This window comes from Tamandua tetradactyla, chromosome 4 (assembly GCF_023851605.1).
Source record: "Tamandua tetradactyla isolate mTamTet1 chromosome 4, mTamTet1.pri, whole genome shotgun sequence".
Lineage (NCBI taxonomy): Eukaryota > Metazoa > Chordata > Mammalia > Pilosa > Myrmecophagidae > Tamandua > Tamandua tetradactyla.
The window spans coordinates 99,307,435-99,319,741 of record NC_135330.1 but is presented as its reverse complement, the minus strand read 5'-3'; the positions used below and the strand labels follow the sequence as shown (position 1 = coordinate 99,319,741).

At 36.0% G+C, this 12,307-nt stretch overlaps 1 protein-coding gene across 2 annotated transcripts in view; it reads right to left on the bottom strand.

The window, feature by feature from the left end:
* MRPS31 (mitochondrial ribosomal protein S31) overlaps positions 1-12,307 on the bottom strand; it is a 43,218-nt gene that overhangs the window by 17,845 nt on the left and 13,066 nt on the right. The window contains exons 2-4 of one of the 2 annotated variants that reach the window (XM_077158027.1): positions 11,368-11,658; positions 2,901-3,059; positions 1,814-1,951 (exon numbers count right to left, since the gene is read on the bottom strand). In XM_077158027.1, the coding sequence (XP_077014142.1) occupies positions 1,814-1,951; positions 2,901-3,059; positions 11,368-11,658 (588 nt within the window). The remainder of the gene's footprint in view (positions 1-1,813; positions 1,952-2,900; positions 3,060-11,367; positions 11,659-12,307) is intronic. The other variant, XM_077158028.1, reaches the window with a different exon arrangement.

The window sequence follows — 12,307 nt, the reverse complement described above, 5'->3', positions numbered from 1 at the left end:
TGTCTTTGTAAAGAAAGGTATTTATGCTCCAGGACTAATTGACCATCCTACATTCTTCTCCCTACTCAGCAGTCCCCCAACTGAGGGTCAGATCCGCAGGATGATGGATTAAAGTACCTCAATGTCAAGAGGAAATGACTCACAGGATTAGCTGCGCTGTAGAATACGGGATTGTACTGAAGAGGAAAGGAAGGTAACTAACATTTTCTGAGCACCTGCTACCTATTAGGGAGTTCACATGTTTATGTTCTACTACTTAAGAAAATCACTTAAGGTTTCGCTATCAGTATTTTACAGATGGGCAAAGAGAGACTGGCAGAGGCTGTGAACCAGCCAGTGGCAGTGCCTGGGCTGAGCCAGGCCAGTGACTCCCAAGGCAGCGGTCCATCTCTCACATCCTCAGTCTCAATGGAAGGAATCAGTTCAGGATGTATTTCTGGCTACAGATCCTGTGTTGGGCTGTTTCAGCCAACCACCCTGTATATAATTCCTGCCCAAGACTGAGCAGGGGTGAATAACTTGATATTTCAACATCACTTAGGCAGCTTTTTAACACAGTCATTGTATTCATGAAACCCCTTTCCTATGATTTTTAGTTTATCACTTGCTGCTTTCTTATGTTTAAAAGCAGCTAATATCATTAAAAACCAAACTACCATTCTGATGTAGTGTGTGGGCACATTTCAAAAAAAACTGACTCAGTTGAATATTTTTGAAGAATAGTATACAGAATTCCAACCATAAATTCTGCGTTATTCAATAATCTGTCTTAATAATAATCACTTTAAATTAGTAATGTTCCAAAATCATCTTAACCTCATGAACTTCCTATCTTAACTGTTGACCATCTTTTCCAGTCTTCCTGTAAGAATCAGTAATTTAACACCAGAAGGGGCAGAATTAAGTTCCTGGGGTTAAACTTAAATTCAAGGTAATATACAAAGCATTGAAAATACTGCAATTGTAAGTTCTAAATATGATCATGGAGATGAATACACAACTATGTGATGATACTGTGAGCCACTGATTGTACACTATATATGGACTGTGTGTGTGAAGATTTGTCAATAAAAACACTGGAAAAAAAAAAAAAGAAAGAAAGATAGAAAAGAAAATACTGCAATTGTGAGCATATCCTGCTATTATAAAAATGTTAGTCCTCACCAGACCATATCAAATAAATGGTTTCCCCTTCCAAATGATCACTTCCTGGGCTTAAAGGAGAGAGTGAACAAAAACTTTACTTAAATACAGAACAACTTCCTGTTATTCAAATAACTATGTACACATAGCTTATTATCTATAGGAACAATAAATTACCAAATTCAAATTCCACAAATAATCTACCACTTTAAGATATTATATATTTTTATCCCTCCCTTTTTTCATGTTATTTATTTCTTCAAGGTATGAAGAAAGATGACCATATATAGAAATAGAATGAGAATATGAATATATATTGCTAGGCACTTATATTCAGAATGAAAAATAATGCCTCACGTACAAAACATTCATTGGTCAAAATTCAGTCATCTCAGCTTATTCTAAATCAGGAAACCCTTATTCAATGTGATTGGATGTGAAGCAGAGCCCACTTAGATTTATGAAATAGAAAAATGAAGAACTGCTAAACTCTGAACATTTTCCCTCCTTAGGAAATGATATATGTAGAGTAAAAAACAAATAACAAAAGCATCCATCCTGCTCAGATACTTATCAGCAATAAATATTGTCAAGCAATAAAGCAAATCTACAGTTAATGTAAAAACAAACCAAGCAAACAAAATCAAAACAGATTGCAGAGCCTGAGTACCTTTTTCTAAAATCAGCGGTCCTTTTGACAACAAAATTTTCTGGTCCTTCATCAAATTGAATATGATGCTCTGGTCTTGTACTAAGTCTAGCTGTAGTCGATCTGGCAACTTTCATATCTGATATTATGTTACTGAAACTGAAATAATTAAAAGGTCAAGTGTATTACAAATTTCAGTCATAGAATGGTAATAAACTTTCTTAAACAGGCAATTCATATCATTTAAATCTTATTTCACTTTTATTCACTAATACAGCATAAAAAAGTTAGGTTAAAAGTCAAAATGAAAAACATAAACTGTTAAGATTTATGTTCACTTCTTGTTTTTAAAGATGTTCTTCTGAAGTCTCTATTTAAAACATAAATTAAAAGTGTTACTTATGAAAAATCATCAAACATCCAGAGGGTGAAAGAGAAGTACACCCAATACCTGTACCCCATCACCTAGATTCAGTGCTGTTCAAGTTCAGTCATATTTAGTTGTGGCCCTTTATCTGTTCAAATGCGATAAAATGGGTCATTTGACTGACCATCCAGATATCTGGATTTTTCTCTTAATTTCTTTAGATAAATATGGGTACATCTTAACTGAAACTACTGATTGAGATTACTCACTAAAGCCAAGTAGCATCACGACTTACTACGTTTCAGTAGTGAGCAGTATAATGTGGTATAAAGGACTGAGATGAAGAGGCTGAGTGGAAAGATATTGACTCACAGAGAAGAACAAAGAGAAAAGAGAAAGTGACAGGCCCGAATACAATAAATTATTTAACCGAAAAAATTTGATCTTCAGAGAAATCATCTTACGCTGTTATTTAGTTAGATATATTAACATTAATGAATTTATCTCTTTTTTTCAGAGACAAGAAACTATATAACTTCCTATAAGAAAAGTTTAGCCACCACTTTTAAAAACTACAATCTTAAGAGTTTTTTAAATAAAAAATAAAATTGCTAAAATGCCATTTCTAAGAGGCATTTTATATACAAATGTATGAATTAAATGTGTATTGCTCACCAACCACACGAAAATGGTCTATTCTGAAACCTAAGCTTCACTGGGAGAACTACTTAATCGACTAACCTAACTTTCTGTCTTTCTCCATCTTTCTGTGCCCTCGATTCTTCCTCGTGCTGCCGTAGCTGCCTGAGCAGCTCTGACTTGGTTGTCTGCTTGTCAAAAGGGAGAGACTCTGCAACAGCAGATGCAGCTGCCACTAGCTCAGGATTCAGAGACTCATTTCTGAAAAGAAAATGAAAAACAAGTAAGAAAGGAAGAAGGAGCATCACTTATCACTCCATTAGTTTAGGGAGAAGTAAAATGATTTTAGGGAGCACAATTTTTGTTGTTCACAGAAGCATCACTTCAATCAATTTTTGACAAAAGCAAAAATTCTCAAATATTAGGTATTAATTTTACATCAACTTTGAAATGGTAAAGGTTAAAGTTAATGGGTACTTGCTGAAGCACAATACTAACTCAAAACAGCAGGCTTTAGCTTCAAAAATTCTCAATTCATGAAATATTTAATGAGATCCCTTTTTATTTGAAAGACAATATATATTACAAGCAAATATAAAAATGGCCAACACCTGTTCACAGCAGCCTTATTCTAAGAGTCAAAAGCTGGAAACAATACAGATGTCTGAGAAGATGGTAAACAAATTATGACGTAGTCGTATAAGGGGATACTACTTCCATCACGCCAACGACTTGAAAGAATCTTAGAAATTAGACTGAAAGAAGCTGCACACCAAAAAGCATGTACAGAATGTATTTATCTCATGTTCTGGAACTGGCAAAATGAATCAGTCATTTAAAAAATGGCAACTGTGGTTGATTCTGGACAGAGGCTACTTGACTAATAGATGAAAGTGGGAGTGCTTTCATGTTTGTGAATGTGGGGATCATATGGTTAGGGTTTAAGAGCTAAGATCTGTACATTTCAATGATGTATATTTCATCCATAGCGAAAAATAACCTAAACCACCATCATAAAGTGGGAGATGAGGAGTGGGTGGAGGGACCAATGATATAAGAAGGGCAAAATGCTGATAACCGTTGAGGCTCAGTGCCTCAACAGGTACGATATTCACTGCACTATTTTGTTTATGTTTTAAATTTGCCATAATAAAAAGCTAAAAAATGGCTACTCCTAAGTAAAGTAGGCTAACAGAAAAATATGCCAGACATAAAAAGAAAATTATTATTCAGATTTCTTAATTCATTGAGATTGGCTATTTCAATGAGTTGGGAACCAAACTAAAGTTTTACTACATCTGGCTTTCTATGATCTGTTATTTAATATGCAAATTAAAGTTTCAAAATTCCTGAAGTTGCTGGATAAAGATTTTAAGTACTTTAAGACATGGGAGATTTAAAATCGGATAGGAATAGAAGAAAAGCAGGAGAATAAAATGGGGAAATATAAGAATTAGTTTAATTAGTGCTACTTGCAAAACTGTTACCTGTGGCTAAGGCTTAACCTTATCCTCAGATCACTGTATTTCTTTCATAAACCAGTTGCAAACTTTTTTTTTAACTATTAAGATATGTATTTAATCAGGGTACGTAAAGAACATGGGTGAGTATTCATTCTCTAGAATCAGCCATTTTATATCAATGATTTCCTTTATAGTCATAGTCTCTGACTTCATCGCTTGAAACGTATAATTAATAAAAATAGTGGGAAAGCCATTGGCCAGTCAGTGAAATAAGATAGTTTTAACATTTAGGGATTTTTCTACATTGTGTATATGTTTCTGTACTTAATTACTTACTTACTCACTTAATTTAATTTATTTGGTGCACAGTCTGGGAATCGAACCTGGGTCTCCTACATGGAAGGCGAGCATTCTACCACTGTCTACATAGGTTTTAATAAGGGATGAAAGTTTGCTAAATTATCCTTTAAAAATTTATTCTACCCTATATTCACAGACTATAAGCATACTTTGCTTTACTGCACTTCACCAATACTGTGATTTTCACAAATTTAAAGTTTGTGGCAACACTGTGTCATGTTGAGCAAGTCTATTTGCAGTTTTTCCAACAGCACATGCTTGCTTCATGTCTCTACGTCACATTTTGGTAATTCTCGTAATATTTCAAACTTTTTCATTATTATTATATCTGTTACTGTGATCTGCAATTTATGATCTTTGAAGTTACCATTATAATTGTATAATTGTTTCAGGCTACCCCAAATCATGCACATGTAAGACAGAAGTCCTAACTGAAACATGCTGTGTATGTTCTGACCAGCAATTCCCCCTTCTCTCTCCCTCTCTCTAGGCTTCCCTATTTCCTGAAACAGAACAATATTGAAAATGTCTCTAAGAGTTCAAGTGAAAGGAAGAGTCACGTCTCTCACTTTAAATCAAAAGCTAGACCTGTTGTACAAAATAGTCAGCCAAATTGTAAAAGCAAAGGAAAAGTTCTTAAGGGAAATTAAAAGTGCTACTCCACTGAACACATGAATGATAAGTAAAACAGCCTTATTATGGATATGGAGAAAGCTTTAGTGGTCTGAATAGAAAATCAAACAAGCCACAACATTCCCTTAAGCCAAAGCGTAATCCAGAGCAAGACCCTCTTTAATCGTAGGAAGGCTGAGAGAGGTGAGGAAGCTGCAGAAGAAAAGTTTGAAAATAGAAGTTGGAGTTCATGAGGCTTAAGGAAAGAAGTCTTCTCCATAACATAAAATGTAAGATGAAGCAGTAAGTGCTATTATAGAAGCTGCAGCAAGCTGTGAAGAAGATCTAGCTAAAATAACTGATGAAGATGGCTACACTAAACAACAGATTTTCAGTGTAGATGAAACAGCCTCATATGCAAAGAAGATGCTATTTAGGACTTTCATAGCTAGAGGAGAAGCGAATACCTGGCTTCAAAGTTTCACAGCACGGGGTGACTCTTCTGCTAGGGGCTAATGCAGCTGGTGACTTTAAGTTGAAGCCAATGCTCATTTACCATTCCAAAAATCCTAGGGACCTTAAGAATTATGCTATATGATCCTGAAACCCTGTTGCGCAGTATATACCTGGAGAAACTGAGTGTGGGAACATGAATGGACATTTGCACAACTACTGTCTCTGGTGGCAGTGTTCTTGACTGACAATATAAAAATTCGTGAACTAAAGTTCGGGATATCAAAACTAAAGTATGTGACATCAGATTGGGGCATACTGTAGAGTCCCAGATTGTAAGCTCTTACAGCAGTCACATATATTCAGGAGGTGTAACTGTTAATTCTAAATTCTCAGATACTGAGCTGTTTGTATATAACAAGGTTGTTCCCAGAAACTTCGGGTATTTATGTGACACCTGAGACTCAGAATTAGAGCTATGAAGTTATGAAAGTCAGCAGTACCCATACAGGAACTGTTTAAAAAGTTGAAAAAGTAACCAGACATCAAGTAGAAATATGAATGAAGCTGATCTGGACAGGACTAAGGTATATCAGAAGACTGAGTAAAGTATGATATCATCCACATTTTAAAACTTCAACTTCTGCTTGAGACTAAAGGGAGAGATGTTTATTTGGCACAAAATTTATATTTTGGGTAGTGCATTTCCTAATTTAACTTGTATGGTCAGTTTAATTGGACACCATAAGACATGGACTCTTGAATAGGGCATGAGATTATGTTGGTCTGTCTAGGTTATGTGATGCCCCAATAAATCTCAGAGTGATCTGGACAGTGAATAAAGAAGTATTTGCAACATCCCCTTGCTATATCCCACCAAGAGGAGGCATTTATTTCCCCTCCCCCTTGAAACTGGGGGAACTTTTGTGAGTACCTCAGCAAACAGAGCAAGGTAGAAGCAATGCTACATGACCTGTAAAGTTAGGTCTGATAACATGACTCAGAGTTTGCATGGATCACTCTTACGACACGTGTCCATGAAATCAACTGCCATGCTGTGAAGCCCAGGCCACATGGAGAGGCCATGCGTAGGTGTTCTGGCCAAGAGCCCAAACCGAAGTCTCAGCCAACAGTCTGTATCAACCCCTGGAAATGTAAGTCAGCTTTCAGATGATCCTGCACTCACTCAGGCTGAGTGGGGCAGGTGATAAGCCAGCCCCACAGCATCGGGCCCCAAGAACAGATAAATTCTGTCATTGTTTTAAGCCACTGAACTTGGGTTGGTTTGTTACACAACACATAACTGAAACAGATTTTGGTAGCTGGACTTGGAGTGCTGCTATGACAAAAAAACTAAACATGTGGGAAAGGCTTTGGGATTAGGCAGCGAGTGAAAGTTGAAAAGATGTTGAGTCAAGTGTTAATGAAAGCTTAAAGGGCTCAAAGAGTCTGATGGCCCTAGAAAAAGCTGTCCAATAAGGGCTTTAAGGAAAGTAAATGTTACTGAGAACAGAGGAATGGGATCTTTTGTTTAACAACACTGTTGCTTGTGGTAATGTGGAAAGTAGGAAATATACTCAATGAATTGGATGATCTAGCTAAGGAGATTTCCAGATAGTGTTGAATCCTCCTTGGTTGTCTGTGGAAAATGTGAAAGGGGAGAAATAGGCCAAGAAATAATTCTTCCATTTAATAAAGTAGTCAGGACTTGCTGGGATCAAAAATAAACTGTTTCCTTATTCTCAGCTCTTTCACAGATGATGCTAAAACTCAAAATGGCTGCTGGACAGAGATCAAATCCAGGGTTCTACCAGGAAGACATGATTCTAAAAGACCATGTTGTTAAGATATTTGTTAAGATCTTACAAAGACTTAAAACGGTGCCTCATAGAGCCTTTCAAATACACATCAGGATTCTAAAAATACTCTCACAGGGAGCCCAATGTAGAGAAGGGCTCATCCAAAGACCGTGGTTCCCAGTGTCCAAAGAAATGCCAGCGCACTACATTGAATATGAGGGCTTTCCAGGGAACAACCAGGTGGGTTCGCAAGGCAGTTCACAGTTTTAACATTACATTGCTACATCTAATCATAGATAATTATCTGATAATTATATCATCTTGTAATGATAATTATCTCCTTGAAGGTGGGATTTCAGTATCAACCTTTGGACAAATGAGTGAGCACACCTTCCAGCGCCAACACTTCCAAGTCTGCCAAAGGGGGTCCCAGATGTCAGAGAGCAGAGACTAGCCTTCCCTCCTGTGCTCTGTCCAAACTGCTAACCATGGAGTCCATGAGCAGAATAAATGGTTGTTTTATATCACTAAATTTTGAAGTAATTTGTTATGTAGCCATGGTAACTATATCAATAAGGATTCCATATTGTGATGGGCAGGTTCATGTGTCAACTTGGCCAGGTGACAGTTCCCAGTTGTCTACTCTGGCAGGCGCTGGCCTATCTGTTGCTATGAAGACATCTCATGGACTTAAATCACGAGCATGTTGGTTGCAGCCATGGCTGACTGCATGTGCAGTTGGCTAGGGGGAATGACTTATGCAATGAGTTATACTTCATCCATCACCTGAAGACTTTTAAGGAAAATTCCAAAGATAGACTCTCTCTTCCCCTTTTCAGCCAGCCTTTCCTGAGAAGTTCACTGAGGATCTTCACTGGAGGTGCCAGCTCACAGCCTGCCCTACAGATTTTGGGTTCTTATGTTCCCAAGGTTGTGTGAGACACTTTTATTAATCTCATATTTACAGATATTTTCTGTTGTTTCTGTTTCTCTAGAGAACCTTGATTAATTCCCATATATAAGTACAAATAAAATAAAAGCAGGCATAGAGCAAGGATAACAGTAAATAATACATTTGTAGGTGTGTGCATGTGCACTGTATGGTGGGGGTCACAATTCATTCTTTTTCCATGTGACTATCCTGTTATTGTAGCACTATTTGTTCAATTCTGGGGTGGGGGAAGTGCATGGGCCAGGAATTGAACCCGGGTCTCCCATATGGCAGGCAATAATTCTACCACTGAAGTATCCCCTTGCACCCTCCTTAAATGATACATTTTTTTAAGAATTCAAAACAAACATACCCAATCTTTTATGCAGGGTCCACTAACAGGAGTTTTATGACACATCTTTATAAACACTAAACTCATCATGCATTTTCTAATATCTCCAATTTTGATTTCTTTAAACTGGAAAGTGGAGCAAGAACTTAAAAATGCTTACAAAGCAATCTGGTTGAGAGTTCTCCCAGATTTTTATGTTTGTCACATTCATATACAGTTAGGAAGCAGCTTTTAAGAATTACTATTTTAAAATCAGTATGATTATAAATCATTACATTGTATTTTTTAGTCTCTAGTATTTTAGAATAGCTGGAAGTAAAAAACCTAAAATTGTGGAATTGTAACCCATACCAAACTCTGAAATCTGTTCTACAACTAATTGTTGCACTGTGCTTGAAATTTGTTGCTTTTTTGTAATATATTATGTTTCACACAAAAAAATATCAACTGTGATGATAAATGTACAGCTATATGATGATACTGTGAACTGATTGTACATTTTGGATGATTACATGGTATGTAAATATATAATACATATCAATACAAATAAATTTTTAAAATTACTTTTTTAAAATTTAAAAATGTACTGAATCTCTCTAAAGTATTCAAATTGTTTTAACTATCTATATAATAATTAAGCTGTATAACTTTAATAAAATGCACACTGGATCATAAAAAGGTCTGCATGCAAAACAAACACAGAAACACCTCTCTCAACTAACTCAACTGCCAAAGTATATGAGAGTGCCACAAAGCTGCCTGCTTAGCAACCAGTAGACTAGCAGTGAACTGCCAGTAGACGGATGGGATTATTTATGCTGGCAAATTGGTTAGCTAGAGGTAGTGGATTAAAGAGCTTGTGGATATTGGGACATACGGATGTATCATGCTGCAAAAAATATTTACCAGCATAGAAAAAGGGTCCCAATAAATCGCTACATGCAAAATTCAGGTTATAAAATAGATGATCTCAATTTTGTAAATTTCTACGAATAACCATAAGCATAGAAAAATTAGAACATTAAAATGTAAATAGAAATTATTTCAGAAAGATAGGGTTATAAGTGATTCTTTTATCTAAATAAAAATGTTTTCCTACAGAACAAGAATTACCTTTTTAATTATATATATTTGTTTATAAATATTTATGTATAATTTTTTAATTTGTTTGTTTTTGTTTCTAAAAGGAGAAGGAAGTCCATATTATGGACACTTGCTACTACTTCAATTAACCTACTTTCTACTTCCCAATTATATTTTCTAGAGGTTTTTTTTTTGGAGTGCATGGTCTGGGAATCGAACCTGGGTCTCCCACATGAAAGGTGGGCATTCTAACCACTAAACTACCCGTGCACCCTCTAGAGGTTCTTTTAACACAATGCAATAGGTCTACAGAATTACTTTTTAATACTAGTTTTACGGTCAAGAAGTTCTAGAAAACTGTTAAGTCATTCTGGAAGACACTGATTTAAGAGATCTGTTTGTTCTGCTAATGGAAGTCAGCAATGAGTACTCTAAAACCACCTGATTACTTGAAGTGATGATGTTATTACTTTATCAGTAAAACATAATGCTGACACTTAAACTATTACATAATGTTAAGATAACATTCATATACTCAAAATCACTGAAATAAAATACTCTATTAACAAGCACAAAGTAGTTACAATACTCTGAGGAGCCCATATTAAGAAGCTGAGAGAACTGATAATTACTGGTCAAAGGAAGCAATCATCAGACTTGTATTTAATGTGTTTGTACTGTGTCCTAGAAAGAATTTGTAAAATAGAAGATTTCAACTTAGACTGTTCTAAAGCTACCTGCAAATCAGGTTGCAAAGGCATTTGTTAGTTGACAGCTTAAAGTGGCAATTAAACAGCAGTTAATAACTGATGAATATGTAAGAGGATGTAAGAATTCTCAATTGGATCACTACTCTTTTTTTCTCTAGACTTTATACAGATACCCCTTGTTCTAGTTTGCTAGCTGCCAGAGTGCAATACGCCGGAAACAGAATGGCTTTTAACAAAGGGAATTTAATAAGTTGCTCATTTACAGTTCCAAGGCCAAGAAAATGTCCCAGTTAAAACACGTCTATAGAAATGTCCAATCAAAGGCATCCAGGGAAAGATACCTTGGCTCAAGAAGGCCAATGACACCCAACGTTTCTCTCTCAGCTGGAAGGGCACATGGTGAACATGGCGGCGTCTGCTGGCTTTCATGTGGCCCTACAAAAAAGGGACTTTCTCCAATGTTTCCTCTTTTAAAGGATTTCAGTAAGCAACTCCACCTTCAGTGGGTGGAGACACACCTCCATGGAAACAATCAAAATGCTCCCACCCAGCAATACAGAATGAGGATTAAAGGGCATGGCTTTTCTGGGGTCCACCACAGAATCAGACCAGCACACCCCATATTTAGATATAGAACAATAACAGCATTCTTCAAATATTAAGTTTCTGTGAATAAAAGCTGGTATCTTTTCTTCACTGATTATCTCCCCATCTAATCTAATTTTAAAAAATCCTAAAAGAGAAAACTTGTTGGAGTTTCAGAAGTTAGTTTCAAATAAGAACATTCAAATTTCAATTTAACTTACCTCTTCTGTGCAGTTTCTTCTGTAGCTTTTTGAGGCCTACCAATTCTAACCTGCAAACTTTCAAGTGGTCTTCTGTTGGGTGGCTTGGTTGTTTGTACATTTAATTTGCTTAATTCAATTTTCATGCCCTTAATCATATTCAACAAGTCTGTTTTCATATTCTCTTTTACATTGTCTTGGTGCTTTGAAGTTCCCTTGGAAATCCCATTAGTTGGAACTGACTGCTGCTCTTCTTTCCTACTGCAGATCACACTGGTAGTGCCAAAATATCTTTGGATATTATTTTTTTTCCTACAAAAAAATATTAAAATAAATGAAAAAATACAATGCAAAATAATGCAACAACTTAAAATCTGCTTCTATGTGTTTTTAAATGTTTTACTTCAAGCCCTTTCCGTTTGCTTTTTATTAACAACCATAACACCAACAATTTACTATTTACTGAGTACATACCTTGCGCCTAGCCTTGTGAAACATTTTATATACATTGTCTCATACCCACATCAACTCCAGCAGGTAGTGTTATCTCCGCTTTGCCTCGAAACTAGAAATCAGAGAAGTAACTCGTCCAAGGTCACTTAGCTCAGAGCACATTCAGACTCAAGATATGCCTGTGTGCTCCACCTGGTGACAGGAGAGCTGAGGTAGCTTTTGTTCCCAAGTTTGTTGCCTTCCTCCATTTAAAACTCAGGATTCTGTACAAACAACAGTTTCTATGTATTCTATGACAGTAAAAAGGTTGGGAAACACTGACATGGCTAATAAATGTCAATCTATTGTTCTCCAACTACAATTTAATTGCTTCTCAAGTCTTGTTATCTCTTTATCTGTCATAATTAAACAATAAAATAAATAGGTTTCTAGCAATATAAAAAGGTTATTTTCTATTAAAACAATAATTCATGGATGTAATTCTAATCTGATCAACTTTCTCATTGAG